The sequence below is a fragment of the Lampetra planeri genome, chromosome 10 (genome assembly GCF_965212315.1).
Source record: "Lampetra planeri chromosome 10, kcLamPlan1.2.h2, whole genome shotgun sequence".
Taxonomy (NCBI): domain Eukaryota; kingdom Metazoa; phylum Chordata; class Hyperoartia; order Petromyzontiformes; family Petromyzontidae; genus Lampetra; species Lampetra planeri.
This window is the reverse complement of record NC_136116.1, coordinates 3,084,860-3,107,553: the sequence shown is the minus strand read 5'-3', so window position 1 is coordinate 3,107,553 and position 22,694 is coordinate 3,084,860. Positions and strand designations below refer to the sequence as shown.

The following is a 22,694-nucleotide window of genomic DNA, read 5'->3' as shown; positions in this document are numbered from 1 at the left end:
CCGCTCTTATCGCGTGCCGCAAACCTCCCCCTCCCCCCAGCCTGTCCCCGTGGGTGTTTGTGCGAGAAACCTGAAAGCTGAGCACGCGGGGAGCGGCCGGCTCCACTGGCAGAGGGAAACGCAGAAGTCGGCAGAGGGCAAACGCTGGCAACGCCGTTCGCCACGTTATGTTTTAAACGAATTCCGAGTCGAGATTACGAGATTTGAGCATTCTTCACCTTCAGTCGATCTACTGCCCAAACCACTGCAGCAAAAACATGTTTTTTTGTCACTGGAGCTTTTAAGTTGTCAAGCTGCTGGCCGGACGGTTCAGGGCTCATTACTGCTGAGCTGCAACCTGAGATGCAGGGTACAAATCCGGGCAGACACCTGCGATTAAACTGGTTCTCAGGTGCAATGATTTGACGGTAGAATCCTGGTCACCAATGACACACACACACTAAAAAAATTCTAAATTGAGCTTATCGCTTGATCTGGCTAAATTATAGCTCTCCGACTACATTTCAGTTCGGTTGACGTATGACAAACGGCAATTTTTCAGGACGTTATAAAAGCGGGGAGGGGGAGTGAAAGAGGCCCCTTGAATGCAATCTCCGCTCGTTTTTTAGCGACGTCATCTTTTCCGCGGCCACTTCTGAGGCGGGAGGGGGGGCGGGGGGTGATGCAATAATGGTCATAGCTGCAGACGGTGTTTCTGTTCGTGCATTGCCACGAAGCCGGCGGCACACATTTGGAACGTGCTCGCGGCGGCGGCAAAGAAAAAAAGAAAAATGGGGTGAACATGTACTCTTTGCTTGGGGATTGTCATTCCGGTTTCTTGTTGTCGAACCGGACGGGGAATGCACGGCGGAGAGCGCGGGCCGGTGTCGAAACGTGTGCGAGCGCAGAAACTGCTGCTCCCCCTTCGTGAGCGGGCGGAGGCCTGATGCAGGCGGCTCGGCTCGGCGAGCATCGATCACCAAACGGTAAACGGAGCAACTCCCGATCTCCGTGCCAATCTCGCATCTTTTTACCGTTGAAAACAAAACAACAAGAGCAAAAAAGTGATGAAATCATCGCAACGTGTCTCGGTTGTCAGAGTTGGCCCACGCTGAACCTCTAGAGCATCTCCACCCCAGGTTTCATCACTTTCATCAGCACCACGTGTGTCCGTATCACGTCGGTAACTGAACGTTTCGGCCAAATTCGGCTCCTTGACATTAACATGTCAATGGCATGGTGGGGGCGGGTGGTGGGGTTGGGGTTAACTCAATAGACTTTCAGCAGCCAACAGGGAAGTTGGCGGTGGCATGATTCAGTTTATCAGGCTCAGTTGTCTTTGTTTAACCACGTGAGCACCCTATGAGATTGCAAGTTCCTTTTGAAAGTGTGACCCGGGTCAGCCAAGAGGGATTTGTTTTCAACCTGGTACCAGTCTTTCATGTAAAACAACATCTCACGGCTCTCCATAAATCCACTGCTGGATGATGGCCTCTCCCATGGGGCGTTGTTCAACCGTACTTCACAATGATGGTCATTGAGAGTCGGTGAAGTGGCGAGATCAGGGACCACTGCAGATATCGCTCTCACCGCTGGCGTTTGCCTCGGCTGGGAACCGAACTTGATTCTCTGGGTTCGCGGTACGAGCCGTTAACGATGGCGCCACCGCTGCTGCTTCAACGCTCTTCACAAGCGGCTCTGAAATACGAGGTCGTTTGGCTCCGCTCTGCGAAATCATCGCAGCCCTGGCCGTCGCGAATGATGTACACACACACGCGCGTGCGCGCACACGCGTGGCCGTAATTCACGTTAAACAGAGCGAGCGCTTTGTCAGGACGAACATAGCGGCTGCTCGATTCCGCCGATGGCGTGGAGGCCTCGTGATGCCGCCCCGCTGGGGACAAGGGGCGAGCGGAGGGCAGGTGGCGTGGGTGACGCGGGTGAACATATCAGAGGCAGTCTCCGGTCTACGGCGGTCCGATTTGACGGCGATCCACACCGACGACGTTTACGTGGATCGATTTACGACGCAGAAACCCCGATTTACGACGCATCTTCCAACATGACTCGCATTTGAACAGTCGGTCTCGTTGGCGCTTTCGTCGTTGGGAAGTGTTTTTTGTGGATGCTTACCTATTAAACTCGGTTAAATATGGCCGATAAATGTAAAAAGGCATCGGCAAGTGATGTTTCTTCTGTTTTTCCTGTCTATGGGAAAACGACGTCGGAGTTGCCAGTGGGGACTGCCTGTATTTGTGGCAGGCCGAATTAGAAATATTTAATGGATGATGAACAAAAAAAGACATCTGAAAAATAATTTCGGGGGAAAGAAAATTACTTCCAAAAGCGAGAGGGCGCAAGGTTTTCCTGCTCACAGCGCACATGGTAGACCCGGGGGGCAGCTGTCACCGCTGGTTCGTCGTCGCTAGGTCAGAATCCCAGAACTCGCTCTTGAACAGCAGTGTGGGTAGGGGGAGTGGGGAGCACCATCACCACACGGGCTGCAGCGAGTTCAAGGAGAGGAGAAGGTTTTAGCAGCACCAGCAGCCAACAGCAACAGCACCACCATCAACTCCTCGGCGCAACTTGGGACGGGGCGGTAAATGTTGGTTGCGGCGTACCCGTGACGCCAACGTGCCGAAAGGAAAAACAAACTGACGGCGTTCAGGGGCGTACCAGTTCACCGGACCGCATCAGCCTGTCGCGTGCTCTGCTCGTGGTGACCTCGCTGCCGCTCTGTCGCCAAGTCCAGCGCTCAGAAGTTAGAAACTATCACTCGTGGCTCACGTGCGTGTGTGCGCATGCCAAGTCGATAATTCTCTGACACGGGCCGATTCAGTGCCAGCATTCCGAATGTAACTTCTGAATGGAAATTTATTCATCTCTTGATATGAAACCGATAGCCAAGCTGGCATAGAATGCTGGGGGGGGGGGAGGTGGTTGGAGTGAAGGAAAGTAGGAGGTCGTGGGTTCTATCCCGACCCTGATGCATGCTGTATATGTGTAGTTCGTGTGTCTCTCTCTCTCTCCCCGTGGTCACGTGAATTTTTTTCCGGGTCCTCTAAACATGCGTTGAGATTATTTGTCTCCTATGATTTTCCACATAAGCCACTTCGTTGAGCGATCATTTGTGGCCAGGTCGCTTCTGAAAAATACAACCCCTACATGACACACCTCAAACTTAAAGAAGTTAAACACGAAGTTGAGATTGTACTCAATGTCCCACGCAGCTCTGTCTGCTGCGTCCCTTCTTCCAATGGTCCCCCCCTTCCCCGGGCTCCTCCGGCCCCGTGGGCACCAGCGCAGTTGCACCGCCTGCACGCTCGCGAGCCACGCCGCCGTAGTTCCCCATAAATTACAAACGCGAGCAACGCCCGCGAGACGGTGACGCGCCGAACGCGTCTGCAACGAAGGTCGTCTCTCTTCCCAGATTTGCTCTTCCCCCTTTTTTTTTTACTGGTGTAGCCCGACTGTACTTCCGGCTTATTTAATTCTCAGTTTGATTCTCTGTTGAAATGTGGGGCACAAAGAGGCCGCAGTGGGTTTTGAGCGAGACATGCCCCCAGCGGCTCTGAGAAAGGCCGCATTGAGAGAGGGTGGTGGGTCGTCAATGCTGCCCTGTCTGCCCGCTGCCTTGTGATGCGGCAGGGATGGAATCCTCGCGGGTGCACGGGAGATGGCGCGGACCGGCGCCCAGTGACCAGAACAGCTGATTTGTAAAATAAATAAATATGTCATTGTGTTACCAGCAGCCTGTGCTGCTGGTGCGACAATCTACAAGCATTGTTTTAGCCTCCTCCAAAAGACGAGTTCACAAAAGTCACGAGCGTTCGAGAAATCAGGTCATCACGGCAAAATGTCGTCAGTGTTACCGCAATTTCAATCTCACCACCGTTTCCTTCTGCTAAAGCTCTCGAGTAAGAACGGGTTGTGCTTCCTTCATCGGTAACTGCTGCTCTCGTTATGTGTTGTCACCGAATGTTTGATAACGTTTTAATTTTTACGCACCTCATCGATGACACCACATCTCATTTTCACAAATCGCTTATGTGCTTTCGCCCAGCCTCAAACTTAAGAGTGTGGAAATTGCTGCCGTAATATTTAATAATAACATTTATAAACTCGATTTGAAGCTTTCGTGACTGCAGGAATTACTCTTTGGTTCTTTCGGTAAAGTCACGTAGAAAGAAAATAAATTAAACAATAGAATACGACGTTTCGATTGCAACACAAGCGGTCGTCATCATGTAGAACTAAATTATTTGTGGCCAGGCTGCTTCTGTGTGTCTATGTTGTGTGTCTCTCTCTGCGTGGCTCTGTGTTGTATCTCTCTGCTTGTGTGTCTGTCTGTGTGTCTCCGTGTCTGTGTTTTGTCTCTCTTTCAAATTTAGTTCTACCTGTTGCAATCAAAACGTCATATTCTATTATTATTTCATGTATTTTCTTTCTACGTGACTTTACCGAAAGAACCAAAGAGTAATAACATTAATCTTTTTTTTTCATCGAATGTAAAGCTTTTATATATTTGGTTAATGCCACCACATCCCAATCTTACCATCATCACCACTTCCTTCTACAACAGCTCTCGACGAGTGCGCTGTATCTAAAACTAAACTAAACATTTTTTTATTTTACCAGATAAGGCCCACTGAGTTACACAGCTCTTTTTCAGAAGCAGCCTGGCCACAAATAATAGCTCAAATAAGTGGCTTATCACGTGGAAATTGAATGCAGTTGCCAAATACTATTGTAATGGATTCAACTGCATCGCAGACGTAGACTTGGAGGCAACACATGTATTCAGTTCCAACACACGGGGTAACTTCCCCGTAACAGAATAACAATCTATGGTGGTGACCACCAGGCTAACGACACTAGTTACAACGTAACTGCTACTACGGACCGGGACCAACAGCTTCGGCCCGGGTCCACGTGTTGGAGACTCGTTGAACGGAGAACGTAAATGAAGGGTTTCTTCCAAGATGAACAACAACAACCCTGGTTCCTCTCGGGACCTGGCTTAGATTATCTGTGGTGTGGCCGGCTCCGCCCTTGGCCACGACCACCTTCCAGAATCCTCGGGAAGGATCTGGGTCCCAACCACGTGACCACCCCTAGCCCCCTCTTGGGGCCCCTTTGTAGACTTACCTGGTCACGTGACCTCCCGGGTCAACCAGAGTACCATGGCCTCGAGAAATCTCATCCTTCGGCCGGCACTCACACACCCTATCCTGTAGGGCTGTCGCTGCACGCAAAGCGTGGTGCCATCCAGCGCTGTCATTCAGCGCTCACCGGGCCCCTCTAGGGCCGGTACTACACCCACACCACTGTGGTATCCGCGATGTCGCTACAAGGCACGCCGTGCCCCTCTAGGGCCGGCACTGCACCCAACATGTTGACATCCCGCGATGTCACTACGCTATGAACGCATGTTGATTCTAAATGTGGAGGGGAAAACCAGAGGATTCAAAGGAAAATTCACGTGATCACGGGAAGAACATGCAAAGGCAAAATATACAGGCGACAGACAGGGTCGGGATCGAACCCACGACCTCCTCCATACCAGGTGAGGTAGTTAACATCTCACCACCATGTATCGATGGGGCCGCCCCACAAATGGCACTTTGCATTGGCTCCGTCTTCACCCAAAACAAATTGCGTAACCGTGAACGCTTTTTCATCGAGCACGATTGCGCGGATGGCTTTTCATTCCGTGATTTTTCCGCCGAAATGCCCTACTCTTTCACTCTCTCGGTCGTCGGTCATTAATGTGCACGAAAACATTTGAACAATTGCGCGACATTGCACACGTTGCGCAACGGGCGTAAAAATGAGAATCATTCAAAACGAGGCACCTCTCATGCGGGCCTCAAAATCCCGCACTGCCGCTCGCGGCGCTGCTCCCTTCCTGCGACACGCTCGGCTGCTCCCAGCCCAACAATGTCCCATTGTACCGCCAGCGCCGCGGGCAGGGAGGGGGAAAGCGAGGTTGGTTGCGGCGGAGTGGGGGGGGTCAGCGTGCGGTTGCCGATTACACGCTGTCGCACCTCGGCGGGGATCGTCATGGCGAGGGTTCAGTCACTGTGTTTGTAATTTGTCATGCAGTTTGTTTTTATTGATGATGTCAGTTGAGCTTCACCGTAGGTAGCCAGCCGAGCTAATCGGAGGTGGCGATGGTGATGGTCGAGGATGAGAGCGGCAATGGGCAGCCAAGGAATGGGGCGAGTCCGAGAGGACGTCTATCGGGGAGATGGAGCAGTGACGGCCGTTCGAGTGCAGCAGGATCGTGAGCGGTGGCGACGACTTGAGGGAGGCCTTCATCCAGCAGTAGATTGACCAAGGCGTATGATGATGATGAGTTTTATTTCTGTAATTTTTAAGATTGTTCAAAGAGTTTGCCATCGGCTGCTTATCGATATGCCTGGCAAGTCTTATTGCCTGCGTGCTCTGAGCACACTTGACGATTTTTGTTAATGAAAACGACAACGCCACGATACCAATCGTTGTGAAACTCCCAACATCTCCCCGATAACAACACTCAGATGTGTACCATTTGATGGGTGGGGGGGGCGAGATTGCCAATTAGATACTTTCAATTAAGCGCTTTAGGAGTTATCTCGCCCTAGCACATGTGCCCGTTTTTGACGTGTGCTCGCATTTCTCCGGGCAGTCTAATCCCCGAACAGAGCGGAGGCTCCCTCAGTGGGCTGAGTTGCCAGCGTGTGTGATTCCTCACTGCGAGAACATTTCTTTCTCCCTGATGATCGTTGCTTCCACTTTCCTGTTCCCCGTGACATGGCGGCACGCAACGGGCTGCTAAGTCTACTCCTGCAAATGATGCAACGGCTTGGATGTACAATATGCCTGTAACACACAAACACACAAATACACAAAGCGAAAGATTCCGCTCAGCCTACAAAGGCTGTTGGGGCAAGTGCTGTCAGCGAGCACCTACGAAGGATGGCACCACGCACAAGGAGGTGGTGTGGCCAGCAACATGCTTGGCCACCTTTGTCTCCCCTGGCTACACACTGCACCGGGTACTCATTTCAGGCTGAGTTGATCTAGTTGACCTCTCAGCACTGGCAAGTCGCCGGGTTCGTAGCGCAGTGCACCAACCACTACGCGACCGCCCTCCACACAACAACAGCAGTGACAACAGTTCACCACAGCGCTGGTGCCAGGCTAGGTGCACTTCGAGGCCACGAGAGCTGTGGAAGACTCGCTAGCAGGAGGTCATGGCACAGAGCCAGGTGCCATGGGTTAACGCATGTTGAACTTCTTTCGCACCGTACGTAGCCAACCGTTCTAATCGGATGCACCATCTGTGCTCTCCCACTGTGTCAACTCGCCCCGGACACGCGTGCGTGCGCGTGTGTTGCGATTACTGCGCTGCGCTGCGCTACGAACCCGGTGACCCGAGTTTGATTCCCCGAGGTCGGTTCAGCCTCAAATGAGTTCCTTATGCAGTGTGTAAAAAACATCGCCACTGGGGAAACAAAGGCGGTCGGGCGTGGTGCTGGTCACCAAACCCCCTTCGTGTGCCGTGTCGGCCTTCATAGGTGCACGCTCGCAGCACTTGCCCCAATCGTCTGTTGAAGGCTACACGGGGGAGTTTTGTCTTTGTCCCAGCACCAGAGGCGAAGGTGCCCGGGGGGGCAAAACCTGGCACGGGTAAGAGGCTCCCGTGGCCCGCAGAGGGGGGGCACCACTCGACAGAGACGTCTGGCCCATGAATCGAGTCGCATAACAGGAGAGGGAAAACCCGAAACCATTCATCAGAGCCTCCGCAAAGCTCCCCCGCGACAGAGGCGCTAGGTGGGGTCTCGGCTCGCTGCGTGCAGGTTGCGGCTTCAGGCGGTTACGCAACGTGGAGAGAACGGCACGGGGGACGCGAGTCGCGGGAGCTGATTCACTTGGACCCGTGGACGGAGCAAAGCGCCTCTCCGTTGGTTCGGTGGCGGCGGTGGTGTAGGTGGGTGGCGCGTGGGGCGAAATATACCGAAATAAACTTTCATCGCTCTCGACGAGTATTTCCCAGGAAGTGATCGAACAGATACACAAATGAAGGGCACAGTCAACGTCCCCGTGGATTAATGGGTGCAGCTTTGTTGGAAGTCAACAGTTGTTATTTTATGTGGAGAATGACCCCTGTCAGAGAAATGTGGGGGATTTCCACCACTTGCTCAGCAGCCACGAGCTGACTCATCGATCAAAGGAGGAGTGCTTTACGTGGCTCACCTCCTGACTTCCTAAGGTGTCCTCGCATGTACAAAACACTTCTTACAACGGAACTGGCCAGCCATGCCAACGCAGACACTCTTGAAAAAACATATATATACACAGATGACTTCCATTTTCTGACCCCTCCTCTTATTAGTCCACTGCTGGAGGCTTGCCTCCCAATGCTGCCCGTCGTTGTCTGGCCATGCTTCACCACGCTGCTCAACGCGAGTTGGCGGACACAGTGATCGCCAAGGGCCAGTCCAAAGACAGCCACTCTCCAACAGACATCAACCGTGACCGGGAAATCCAACTGGGTTCACTCGACACTATTTATATATATTTTTAAAAATGCATAACGAAACGACGTTGCAGTTTTGAAGCTCCCTTTGCGAACGAACGAGATCCGCCGTGGCGAGGGCGACGCTCGCAAGCAGCAGCCAGAGCAGGGTCTGAGGCTTTGCTCTTTTTTATTGTATTTCTCTCTTTCCTGTGAGAATGGCGCGCTTGTGACGGAGGCCGCCACCGGTGACTCACGGCCCAGAGGGCCCGGCTGGCTCCTCGCCGCTCCCTCCCGGCGGCCGCCGCGTGGCCCCCACCACCACCAGCACCACCACCGCCGACGCGCCGTTTGACGGCCGCTTAACGCTCACCGAGAGGGGGGGGGGTAGTTTTTGTCGTCGCTTTTGAGTATTTGGCTGCTGCAACAAGTTTCTGCGTGACAAAGCAATTTGGGTGATAAGCAGGTGCCTTCTGAAAAAGAGCTACATTGCTCAGGGGGCCTTACACCTGGTAACATAATTAAAAATGTTCTAGTTTAGTCATCCTGCGCTGCAAATGAACGGTTACAATGATGCACAAATCAGCAGGGCATTGAATACCAAAACCAAATCAAATGACAAGAGCATTGAAACTGCCCAAGTACTTAAAATGATCAAAATACCGGTCATTGCGGGAGTAACTGATAAACTAGCCAGATGTTTGGAAAAACAAATTAATATCTGGTACAAAAGATGTATTACCGAAGCTATCAACAGAAGGTGTGTACCGGATTAACTGCACTTGCGGTAAATGTTCTTTTGGGCAAACAGGACGAATGATCAGCACGAGACTAAAGGAACATCAGATAAATACTCCCAAATGCAACTGTCAGCAGTAGCAAAACACGCGTGCCAACAAGGACACTCAATTGATTTTGATAATGTTGAAGTTTTTTGCAAAACTAGCTACTACTGGCCAAGACAAATTAGAGAATCTATCGAAATTGAAAGAAATCAGAATAACTTTAACCGTTCGGATAGCTACCGTCTTAGTGCTGTGTGGAAGCGAATCATCAAATAATACATTATTTAAATGCATGCCTACAAAGGGCAGCGTACTTCAATAGGGATTACCGTTGGTAGGGCTATTTTATTTAACACAATAGACAGGAAGGACAAGTTCAAAGGGCTCGCATAATGCACATGCATAATGTACGTTGCCTCAGTAATCCCCCCCCCCATCATTGTGCAAGAACACATCTACGCCTCTATGTAAGGAACGAAACAATAAGACTTCTCCACAAATCTGGCTGTCGCCTGATGAAGCTAGTTGTAATTACTGGCGAAATGTCGTACTCAGATTCTAAATGTTGTGGCTTGGCTCTCCAATACACCGGCGTGCTGTCCTAGTGACGAATTGGCCACGTTCTGTTTACGTGACAACCCTTACTAGTTGGCTGTGTTGGGTGGTGGCGGGTTTTAACGACACATTTATATATTTATGCGATCTAACCCAAAAACCTCTATTATGGATGATATTGGTCGCGAAAGCCTACTACGTGTTAAACGGTGTTGAGATGGTCAAACACCAATAAGATACCTTTTGCAAGGCATCAAGTCTGCATTAACCACACGTACCTGTGCCAAAACACGCAAACACAAACATTCTCTGAAAATAGATGGCATTGTCTTTTAAACTAATTAGCCTACAACCTTCTTAATGACCTCGCCTCACCAGTGGCAGATCAGAGAACGCCAGAAGGCGAACAATCCAAAGACAATGTACGTATCAGAGCATGTATAGCTCGGGCTGAGCAGTTATATCATGGCACCTCTTTTTGGCAGTATCAAAGTAGGAAAACGAAGGTGCCATGATCGAGCTGCTTAACCCGAGCAGCTACGTCATGGATGCCGAGCCCATAAACTCACTTCACTTGAGAACCCAACTTAATTACATCTCAGTGTATGTGGGTCTATGGGTCTCTTTTTAAGTATATGGGTCTCTATGTGAGTATATGGGTTTATATGGGTCTCTGTGGGAATCTACGGGTATCTATATTAGTCTGTGGGTCTATTTGTGAGACTAAGGGTCTCCATGTGAGTCTATTGGTCTCGATGTAAACCACCAGTGACAGGCCTGGGACCATCAGCTCACGATAGTTGGGAACGCAGTCTAATCACAGACGGCTGAGACCTGGATTGGAGCCCGGGATCTGAGCAGTGGGCATCACGTGTCCCACGGGGTCGAGCGCTGCACTCGAGGGTTACGATTATGCAATCGTGAGGATAAATAATTATATATATTACTCATCATCATCATCATCCGAGCCAACTGAATCGACTGCTTTAATCTCGCTTCTCAAATCGGCACAATGAAACCTATTGCATCAGTATGATCAAAACATTGTTTGCGATCAGCAAAATATTCACCGTGCGCTCGGTTTAAAACAATTTACTATTGCGTTCGTGAATAATTCAGAATGTTTTCTAATTTATAAATGAATTATAGATGCTGCGAGCGAATGCAGGGTTGACTGTGGCACGTTCATTGCCTCACCGCGGTATTGAGAGAGAGAGCACCTCTGATGGAGGCCATTGCCCCAAAACGTTCATCGTCATCAGCCATGACCAATGCACTGCTGGATGAGGGCCTTCCCAATTCGCCACCGCATCCCTCGAAGCCACGCAATGCCGTCACGGTGGACGTGCCCTCGGACGCGTTCCCTCTGTGGGCTGCCACTCCATCCTTGGTCTTGACCATCGGCCATCGCCCCCCTCTACCGACGTGTCCCACCCGGGCCGCCTCTTTCGAGCTCGCTCAATCTCATCGGCGCACCGTTCGCTCAACTGCGCATGCGCGAACGAGTGGGTTGGGAGGGCCGGCGGTGGGGGGTGACGGCCGCCTGCTGCCGTACGTGGATGCACGACCAATGGGAAGGGTTCAATTTCCAACTATGAGTAAAACTTCTCTGGACTCTACCTCTCTGCCCTGAAGAAGGGCGAATGCCCGAAACATCCCCGTCCTACATGTTGTTTTCCTTTACAGGGCAAAGCCAATGACGTGTTCCTCTGCTAAGCGTTGCTAATTTATCTTACAAATTCTCTGGCTTAGTGCGTTGGGCCCTTCCTCTCAAATCCCCTCGCTCCCTCCCTATCCCCTCTGTGGGGAAAATGGAAAATGACTTTGTTCATCCGAGTAGGATGGGCTTCGAGGATGCTGCGTTATTAATCCGTCAACTACGCGGACGCCCGTTGCGTCTTCAGCGCGCGCGGATCTTTATCAGCTGGGTCTGTCCGGCTGTGCGACTCGTAAACAAATCCCACACCCGGCACACCATATCCAGTATACCCTGTTACCGTGGATGTGGCTTTCAAACGACATGCCTTAATGCAGTCTGTCAGAAACCCGGAAAATATTTCCGCACCCGGCACACCACATCCATCCGGTCACATGCCACCTCCTCCAGTCTACCAGCGACCCAGAATGCATTTTCTCACACTTGGCCCACCACGAGCAGCATACCTCTCGCTTTGACCGCAGACGCTAAAATATGACTTGGTAAGGAATGTGAAACCCGCGTAGGTCCTCACTGACCGCCGAAGAAGCTCTTAGTCCGCAGGAAGCTGACGCTGAGCCTCAGGATGGAGAGCTTGTCGAGCTTGGAGATGACGTCCGGAGGGAAGGGCAACATCCCGGCCAGGCGCTCCATCTCCGCGTTGAGGCGGTCCCGGTGCCGCTTGGAAGGATTCGTCTTCTTGGGCACCACCACTTCCGCCTTGGGGCTGCGAGGTGCACACGAAGGGGGGGGGGGGTGTTGTGCAGGGTTACACGCGTGAATGTGTGTGTGTGTATACGCTCGGTGCTCGCTAACAGCCCTTGCCCACTCTGCACTATCTACGAACACGTGGAGACACAGACGAAGTGGCAGGTTGCACTCAACAACAACAGCAACATCTTAAAGCTCCCAACTTCACGTGACATGCGGAAAAGTTGAAGTGTATTCCAGCGATGCCCCGGTGTACGTGCGGGTGATGCGTTCCTGAAATGAATGTTCGACGTAACGAACGTCGAAACGACGTCAATCAAAGCGGCTGTACAGGGTCAAATGGGTGGAGGCGACGGATACGAGAGAAAGGGCGGAAGATGCAGTCAGCGACGACGTGAGTGTGCGTGTGTGGGGTCGAGGCGACGCGAATCGGGTAGCGGTGTTGATAATAAAGTGACGACGTCCTTGCAAAATGACGTAAAAGGGGGGAAGACGTAAATCGGTGCAAGACTGTAAATCATGAAAATCTAAGAATTGTTTTTTTACCCTTTCTGTCAATAAATAGGTGTTAAGATGTAAAAACAAGTACAGCATTAACAAACACAGCACTTGGTGAACATGCAAACAAATTTGCTCTGATCATTATCTCAATGCCGTAATTATAATATATATTGGGGGGGGGACACATACATATTCAAATATGCTCAAAATGTCCCCCCCCCCAAATATATTGCTGTAAAAAAGATTTATGTTTATATGATTGAGGTTATGGTTGTACTTTATTAATCCCTCATATTTTCCGTTACATACCATGAAACAAGAAAAGGTGAAAAAATAAAAAAACAGAGCAATGCAATACAATACACTGTTAGACATTATTGTAAAAAATAAATCCATTCTACGTGTTAGTGATTTTTGAAAAATATTTTAGGCAGGAATTGAGTTTTAAAATTGAGATTTTTTTTTCTGGAAGATTTGGTCCCCCCCCAATGTTGACTCCAAGGCTACGGCCTTGCATTATCTGATGCATCGTCTTTGACTGATTGGCCTACACCAGAGACAACTGCCTTCTTTGTGGCCCAGTCTCACGACCAGTGTCAGGCCAGAGAACAACCCCAAAAGTCGAACAGCACAAACACAATGGAACAAATATATAATCGCATCAGAGCCGTGTTAGTTTGCATGTTCACCACAAGTAGTACTGCGTCTGGTTAATGTAGTAACTTGATTCCTCGCAAAAGGGTTTCTATTTGGCGTTTGAACATCTTATCACCTCCTACTTCATTGCCAGAAAGGGTAAAAAACCTATTTTTATTTTTGCATGCTTTGATGCTGGGGAGAAAGGGTCCCGTGATCGTGTAAATCACTCCCACGTAAGGTGGCAGGGCCTATCACGCGAGCTGCCGGGAGGAGAAGCCACACACTGCCATCGACGGCGGGGCGACCGAACATCAATCGTCGATCTTCCGCTCTCCAGAGCAACAGCAACAAAGAAAACGAACCACGTGTTTTATTTTATATATATATGTACAAGAAGCGACGACCACGGAGCTCCGTGAAATGAAATATGGACAAGCGTGACCGATTGATCGATCATATGCGGATACTGTTGCTGGTATTTTGTGGGGTTTCATTTTGTGTTTTGATCGCTAATGAACAATGCTCCTCTGGACGTGATGACAACGCTGCGGTAGATGTAAACTCGAATTGCGCTGCTGGGGTCGTGAGGTTGACAGCGGTTTTGAGCGTTGATGGCGCCTGATGAAGAACAGCTTTGTAACCAAACTGTGTAGCTCTGCAATGGCCGACTCACAACATCTCCTTCGTAAATAAAATAAACTAATTAAAAGACTCAAGCCGCAGTGTTACGATTGTGGCCGTACAACCCAAACTATGGACCACACAGTAAAGCCATAGAGACACACAGATGTTGCTGTACATTCGGTACAGTTAATGCGATTGTGGCCATGCAACAAGTTTTTGTTGTTGCATTCGATACAAGTAATGCAATTGTGTCGTTAAAACCCACCACCACCCGACACAGCCAACTAGTAAGGGTTGTCACGTAAACAGAACGTGTCACTTCGTCACTAGTACAGCACTAACCGGTGTGTTGGAGAGCCAAACCACAAGATTTACAATCTGAGTACGACGTTTCGCCAGTAATTACAACCGGCTTCATCAGGCGACAGCCAGATTTGTGGAGAAGTCCACCTGCCTCGTTCCCTAGAGGCGTAGATGTGGTGACCACCCTTCTGCGCTCTTGAGTCAACAACGTACATGATGCATGCGCATTATGCGAGCTCATTGATCTTGTCCTTCCTGTCCATTGTGTGTAATAAAGTAGCCGTACCAACGGTAAACTACAGAGCGTAGAGTCGACCACGGCAAGTCTGCGCTCCCTCAACGGAGGAGGAACAGCAAAACCACACGGGCGCTCTTCTGAAGCCCTCTCGTCCGTGGCCAGCAGACCCCGACGCTCGCACGAAGCCCCTGAACATTCCTTGCTGCCAGCATACGCAAGCACAGAACTCCGCAACGCAGAAGCGGGATGATTTAACGCGTCTTTAATTGCCCATCGCATCAACACGAGTCGCACGGCACGACTGCATTCACGATTTCATTGTCATAACTCGTGTTGTTGTCTGGCGCGTAAAGCCAACGACTACGCTGCGATGACCGTTGTTGTTGTTGTGGCGTGGCCGCTGCCTCCGCTCGCATCGAATTTTGCTCCGAGATTGAGTGGTGCAAGAAACCAGCACCATCACCACCATGACCACCGCCACTCGTATCAAATTTCGCTCCGAGATTCAGTGGTGCAAGAAACCAGCACCATCACCACCATGACCACCGCCACTCGTATCGAATTTCGCTCCGAGATTCAGTGGTGCAAGAAACCAGCACCATCACCACCATGACCACCGCCACTCGCATCGAATTTCGCTCCGAGATTCAGTGGTGCAAGAAACCAGCACCATCACCACCATGACCACCGCCACTCGTATCAAATTTCGCTCCGAGATTTAGTGGTGCAGGAAACCAGCACCATCACCACCACCGCTCGCATCGAATTTCGCTCCGAGATTGAGTGACGCACGAAATCAGCACAATCAGCACCGTCACCACCCTTATTCGCATCAAATTTTGCTCCTGGATTGAGTGGTGCAGAAAACCACCACCAGCACCATCGCCACCGCTGGGATCGTAAAACTCCCGCATTGCGCGCAGACCATCACAGACACTGCGGCGCGCGCGATAAGATAACCTTCGACCACGGCATTCGTGTATTTGTCCCCTCCGCGGTGGAGGCGACGGAATTTAGAAGAATCGCGCACAGTTCAGCTCGGAGTGGATCAAGGAAAAGTCGGGGACATGATTGTGCATTTTGTTTTTCAACGATAAGCGAACAGGGAGGTGCGCACGCGTGGAGAGACGTGGAGAGATATACACGGGGGGAGAGAGAAGCTCGCGGAGACATCGGCAAGGGGAGAGATAAACAGATGGAGAAACAGAGACGGGGATAGAGATGCAAGGTGAGAGAGATACGGAGAGATGGAGCAACGGGAAGACACGACGGTACACGCGTGTGTATCTGGCGTGCTTAACACGTCGATGCAGCGTGCACGACATGCGACACGTGTGTGCGCGCCCGTGCACGTGTTGCGTTTCTTCACACAGCACGTGCCACGTACTGTACACGAGTGGAACCCCACAGCGATTGGCATATCTCTGAGCCTCACACGCATCGTCGTCATCCACTGTCTCTATCCGCTGTCGAATCAACGCCTCCTACCCACGCCATCGCCGCTCCTCACGGCCCTGCAATTCCACATTCCATCTCACTCTAGCACTTGAAACTAATCGCATCGCTCCATCTCCGCAGCGGCGTTCGTCCTCTCCACGACGTTCCCTCCTTTGCCTGCCATTACTCACCAACGTACCCGTCGCGTTTCGCCCATTCGATTCGCGTCTTATTCGTGTGCTTCGTTTCAACACGCCATGATCCAATACCAATGTTCTGTTCGCGTCCCCCCTGTGTTGCTCTGCACGCGTGGAGCGGTGACGCAAGTATCTTGAGCGACAAATCCGGCAGCCGATCCGAGTTACATTCCGTGCCACTGCCAGCATCGATATCTCTCCACCGGTCTTGCTCTTCACCACCAACGCCGCTTCACCAGTCGGCAACTGACCAACGCGACGGTGGGAGTGTGGTCGACCCCCCCCACCGACGCACCCACCCGTGACTGACACGGCGTGGAGAGGGAGCCACTCATCCAGCAGTGGAGTCTCGTCGCGAGTGGATTGGCGATCCGAACCCAATTCCTCCTCCCATTCATTTGCCCCACGAGACTGAGTGCGCGCTGCGTGCCTGCTGTCGGGGTGTGCGGGAGACAACTGCTAGGGCCCCCCCCCTGACGCTGCGCTTAGGGTCTCAGGACTCGGGGAGCAGCTCTTAGTGTGTGTGTTGGTTTTAACCGCGGGTTTTTTTTATTTTCGTGATGAAATTTAGTTCTGCATTTTTTTAGATCCGCACAGCAGCCTGCGACCTCCGGGTGAAAGGTGCTTACGAAGTTTAAATCATTATTAGTATTACATTTCATTATCAATATCAGCCGTTTTCGGTTCCCACGATCATTTTGCATGCTCTCTATATACCGTACTTATATCAATTCACCCGGAGGTGTGGAGCGGTGGCGCAGTGGTTAGCACGCTGCACTGATGCCAGCGAGCCTGAGTTCGCGATTTCTGCTCACGGCCAACACCGAGCATGAAGAGCACTTGAGAAGCACGTGGAGGAGAAATGAGTGGCGCAGCGCTGCTGCCATGGACCCTGATTGCGATGAATTCAAGATGAACCCCTTAACTAATTCACCCCCCACCCCCAACGGTCCATGAGCCGTCGATGCAGTTGCATCATCAGCGCACTGGGTCAGCGACAAATCTCTTCCCCCTTCACTAACCGGTCACTGGCATGCGTGGTGAAATATGGTCAAACATCCCCCCACCCCCACCTACTCGCCCTCCCCACCGCGACGGGCACTGCCTAATGAAGCCATTTCATCCAGCAGTGGATTTTCAAAGGGTTCTATGCAATATATATCTTGAGCGAATGGAAGCTGACGAATGGAATGTACGTCGCGGTGGTTGTTGTTGTCTGTTCCGAATGGTCCCCGTGTATTTCGTTTAAATCTATGCACGGCGCGTATTATACCACAAAAAAAAACCTCCTACGGAGTTTTGTTAAATGGACCCTCGAAACAGACACACACAATATGCAAAGGGTTTAGCTTCTCCGGTGGGCTACCGCAGGGCTCACAGGGCAGCGGGTGGGTGCGCTGAGCGAATAGTTTATAAAAGGGGCACAGATGTTTGGAATTACAATGATGATGATCATTATTATTATATCAGGGTCATTGTTTGATCATTTGGGGGCAATAATTACCAGTGTTATCCATAATAAAGATTTTTTTAGGGGGTTAGATCGCGTAAATATAAGGTGTGTCGTTAAACCCGCCACCACCCGACACAGCCAATTGGTATGTTTTTGTCACGTAAACAAAACGTGGCAATTATTTACGAGTACAGCCCCACCGGTTGTGTGTTGGAGAGTAAACCCACAACATTTACAATCTATATTTATTATATTTACGCGATCTGACCCAAACAACCCTCTTATAGATAAAATTGATCGCAAAAGCCAACTTCGTGTTAAATTCCCAGTGTTGTTGAATAAAGGAAAGTCAGTTGCACGTGAACGCTTTCTCCTCTCTGATTCAGCGTCACACCCCACAGACTCCGTCTACTTTGCAGCGTGTATCACGAGTGGTTGAAGCAATTGAAAATTCGGACCGAACCTTTTAATTTTTTCAAGAGTGACTAACTTTTAAAGTTTTTAAAAATATATATTATTCGAGTTATAATGCCCGTGCCAACTTTTTGGAGCTCCATAAACATTCCGGCACAGAATTAGAATGTCCATCACTTACTCACTCAACGATCGTCTATTGATATCAAAAGATGTGTGGAATTGGGGTAAACCCTGACGAGAAAGACCATCTCTCGACTGCGGTAAACACCGACGGCGCAATGGCGTTAGGGTCGTCTGGCGCGTGCCTCCTCCTACTGCGAGGCATGACACGGGGAGGACGGTGGGGGGCTGCTGTCCAATGCATTACTCTTCCACTTCAGTGGCCGGTCCTTGGGGCCCCCCCTCCGGCCCCGTAGGCACCGGTGCAGTTGCACCGCCTGCACACTCAATAGCTACGCCACTGGCCAAGAGAACTCCCGTGAAACCGACCCCCCCACGCCCCCCGCATCAATGTCTCGCGGTTACCTTCGTATCACGGGTTTCTTGCGCTTTTTGCCCGCGTACAGCCCCCCGGAGCCCCCCATGCTGGAGGCCGCGAGTTGGTGGGGGGACGCAGGGGGGCCCGAGGCCCAGGGCGCGAGCGGTGGCCCCGGGGAGAGAGGGCAGCCGTCTCTCGGCATCCTGGCGTGAGACGACGGGGGGAGGAATCCTTGCTCCATGCTAGCGTCTGCGGGGCTGAGCGCCAGCATGAACCCCTGCGCGGGGTCTGTGGCGTCACGGACCCCGCGGGTTCCCCGAGGCGGGTCCCTCGTTCCGCGACTCTCACGGCTCAGCAGCGAGGCGAGGCTCGGACGGCGGCGGAGGAGCTGACGGCTGAGAGAAAGGCAAACAGGCAGGTAGAGAGAGAGAGGATCGTAAGCTGATTCGGTTGTCTCAAGTTGTGACGCTGGCGGATTTAAAGGCGACGACGGCGGAGGCGAGGCCGCGATGGCGCACGCAGTGCACGGCGCGATGGGGCTTCGCCACGAAGGCGGCTCCGCGCAGACAGGCTAAGGACGGGGGGGGGGCTCTGAGGAGGAGGAGGAGAGACGGGGAGGAGGAGGAGGCGGCCGCGGCGGCGGCTGCAGAGGGGGCGGAGGACGCGGAGGAGGAGGAGAGCCGACGCACCCCGGCAGCGCGGTCGCTCACGTGGGCGCGCGTGAACGTGACGCGGGATTCTCTTCCGCGAGTCTGAGCCGCGCCCCAGCGCGCTAACTCCGTCCAGGGATGGAATCGTGCACTTGGTTTGGCCGGCAGTGGGGTGCGGGTAGAACAGGGGTGGTGGACTCCCCGTTTTGAGAGAGAGGCCACCACCGCCACCAGAGTGGTGCTCGAGGTGTCAACCGGCCAGCAACGACGGCGTGGCGCGCCTTGCCTGGGGAGCGCGCCGCCAGCGATGGAAGAGAATCCCCAGCGCTCGTGATGCTGCTGCTGCTCACTCCCTCGCGATGGCTCAGGCGTGACAGCAGCGTGAGCTGTAGCGAGAAGGGAACTTGTAGACTGCGTGTGCTGTCGTTAGTGTTAGTCGCAACAAGAACAACCACCAAATGCGGTTGGTAACTTCTGAACGGAGAGCCATGCGTTCTTTAAACTCGTTAGAGGTTATTTGTGGTGGCGTTCGTACGCTTCATTGTAATCTGTGTTTAATGTCGCCGTTGATCGACAATGCGCATGTAAATATTGTTCAGATGGCATTATAATTATGTAAATAATGTTATCATCATTCATATAAATATATACATAATTCCCCGTGTTTGAGTGTGGTGTTGCGTAATCGGTGATGTGTGTATGGAAGCGTTCATTATTCCCAAATAGAGTCACTATGAGCTCATTAATGATGCACCGCAGAGACGAAGCCTGCACGTGACCTTGTGTTCATGGGCAAGTGGAGTGTCCGTTGAGATCAGTAGTCCTTAATCTCTGACTACGGACGATAATGGATTTTCTATTAAATATAGAAAATAATCCGTGCAACACAGAGCACAGTTGGAAATTCTATTTATAGTACCTAATATGCAATCGCAATATTACAATTTCGTAAAAAAATTGTTCCTAAGTAATGTCTTATTTTCTTGGTTCTTTCGGTAAAGTCACGTAGAATGGAAATAATAAAATAATAAATATAAAACATAATAAAATAATTATTTCCATTCTACGTGACTTTACCGAAAGAACCAAGAAGATGACTCCCTGCAGTCACGAAAGCTTTAAATCTAAATTTAATGTCTTATTATTATACCCATTTAATGTACGTATCATGTTTTTGTACGTGCATATACATATAACGTCTAAATAAATGTATGACGGTTCATACGGAGTCCAGCGGGCTCGCACAGCACGTGTCAACCCGCTGACAATCAAAAACCACCGCGTTCATCCACCACCCACATAATCGCGTTCACTGCCAACACCGTGGATGCGTAAAGAGTTGGTGGGGCGGTGGGGGTAGAAGCGACGTGGACGGGGTCACCGGGCATTGATTCACGGGGGCATTGGGTGACGAGGTCACGGTGCCTCTCGCCGCTTGCCGCTGCGTGGTGAGAATTGCGCGGATGCTGAGGTCACGGCCAGTGACCCTGGGACACGTCGTGCCAAGGCGAGATCGGCTCTCTCCCTGCGCACCGCCTTCTGCGGCGTCTCACTCAGCAAAGCCGAGCAACGCAGGTCTGTGTGTGTCAGTGTGTGTGTGTGAGCGTGTTTACGTGTAGAGCGGGGTGCGGTAGTGTAGCGGTTAGCGCGCTGCGCTACGAATACGGTGGCCCGAGTTCGATTCGCGCTCACGGCCAACACCAGTGATGAATATCTGAACCGGTCCCGGGCCTTCCCTAGGTCGACTCAGCGTCAAATGAGTACCTGGTGCGGTGTGTACTAAACATCGCCACTGGGAAGACAAAGGCGCTCGGGCGTGGTGCTGGCCACCCACCTCGTGTGCCGTTCCAGCCTTCATAGATGGCTCGCTAATAGCACTTGCCCCGACAGTCTGCACAGGCTATACGGGGGATCTTTGTCCTTGGTATGTATATGGATGGCGACGGTTGAGCGGTTAGACTACGGCGCTACGAATCCGGTGATCTGAGTTCGAGTCCAGTCCCGTGACGAGTCATATCTGAACCCATTCTCCAGGATTTGTTTTACGTCGACTCAGCCTTAAACGAGCACACCCGGTCGCGACGAGTAACTTCAGCCCGAGGGAGACAAAGGTGGTCGTGCGTTGCTCTGGCCACACCCCTCTCTCTCTTCGTGCGGCGTGCCGGCCTTAATAGGTGCTCGCTGACACCACTTGCCGGCTACACAGGGGACGCTTTTTGTTCTGTTTTAGCTTATGTATATGTGTGTGTGTGTCTAGATATGTGTGTGTGGGTTTATGTATATATAGTTGTTTATGTATGTGTATGTATGTTCATGTATGTGTGTGTTTATGTATATGTGTGTTTATGTATATACGTATTTATGTATGCTTATGTATGTATGGTATGTACTATGTTTACGTGTGCATGTATGTTTATGTATGTATGTTATGTACTATGTTTATGCTTACGTGTGTTATGTGTGCTTGTGTGTGTTTATGTATATGTATGTTTGTGTATGTTTGTGTGTATGTTTATGTGTACGTGTGTTTGTGTATCTATGTGTATGTTTATGTATATGTGTGTTTGTGTATGTTTGTGTATATGTTCATGTGTACGTGTGTTTGTGCATATATGTGTATGTATATGTATGTTTGTGTATGTTTGTGTGTATGTTTGTGTATATGTGTGTTTGTGTATCTATGTGTATGTTTATGTATATGTATGTTTGTGTATGTTTTTGTGTATGTTTATGTGTACGTGTGTTTGTGCATATATGTGTATGTTTATGTATATGTGTGTTTGTGTATATGTGTATGTTTGTGTATATGTGTGTTTGTGTATATGTGTGTTTGTGTATATGTGTGTTTGTGTATATGTGTATGTTTATGTATATGTGTATGTTTGTGTATATGTGTGTTTGTGCATATATGTGTATGTTTATGTATATGTGTGTTTGTGTATATGTGTGTTTGTGTATATGTGTGTTTGTGTATATGTATGTTTGTGTATATGTGTGTTTGTGTATATGTGTATGTTTGTGTATATGTGTGTTTGTGTATATGTGTATGTTTGTGTATATGTGTGTTTGTGTATATGTGTGTTTGTGTATATGTGTGTTTATGTATATGTGTGTTTGTGTATATGTGTATGTTTGTGTATATGTGTGTTTGTGTATATGTGTGTTTGTGTATATGTGTATGTTTGTGTATATGTGTGTTTGTGTATATGTGTATGTTTGTGTATATGTGTGTTTGTGTATATGTGTATGTTTATGTGTACGTGTGTTTGTGTATCTATGTGTATGTTTATGTATATGTGTGTTTGTGTATATGTGTATGTTTGTGTATATGTGTGTTTGTGTATATGTGTGTTTGTGTATATGTGTATGTTTGTGCATATATGTGTGTTTGTGTATATGTGTGTTTGTGTATATGTGTGTTTGTGTATATGTGTGTTTGTGTATATGTGTATGTTTATGTAAACGGGCGCGGCACGGGCTAGAGAAGAGATGGAGTGATGTGGTACAGGAGGACGTGGAGCTGAGTGG

General features: G+C 50.4%; 1 protein-coding gene across 1 annotated transcript in view; it reads right to left on the bottom strand.

Moving 5' to 3' along the window:
* LOC144720848 (uncharacterized) overlaps nucleotides 1-19,091 on the bottom strand; it is a 54,383-nt gene extending 35,292 nt beyond the window's left edge. Inside the window, 2 exon segments of the mRNA XM_078597937.1 lie at nucleotides 12,058-12,245; nucleotides 18,564-19,091. Of these exon segments, the coding sequence (XP_078454063.1) occupies nucleotides 12,058-12,245; nucleotides 18,564-18,787 (412 nt within the window). The 5' untranslated portion in view covers nucleotides 18,788-19,091.
* Between the last annotated feature and the right edge of the window lie 3,603 nt (nucleotides 19,092-22,694).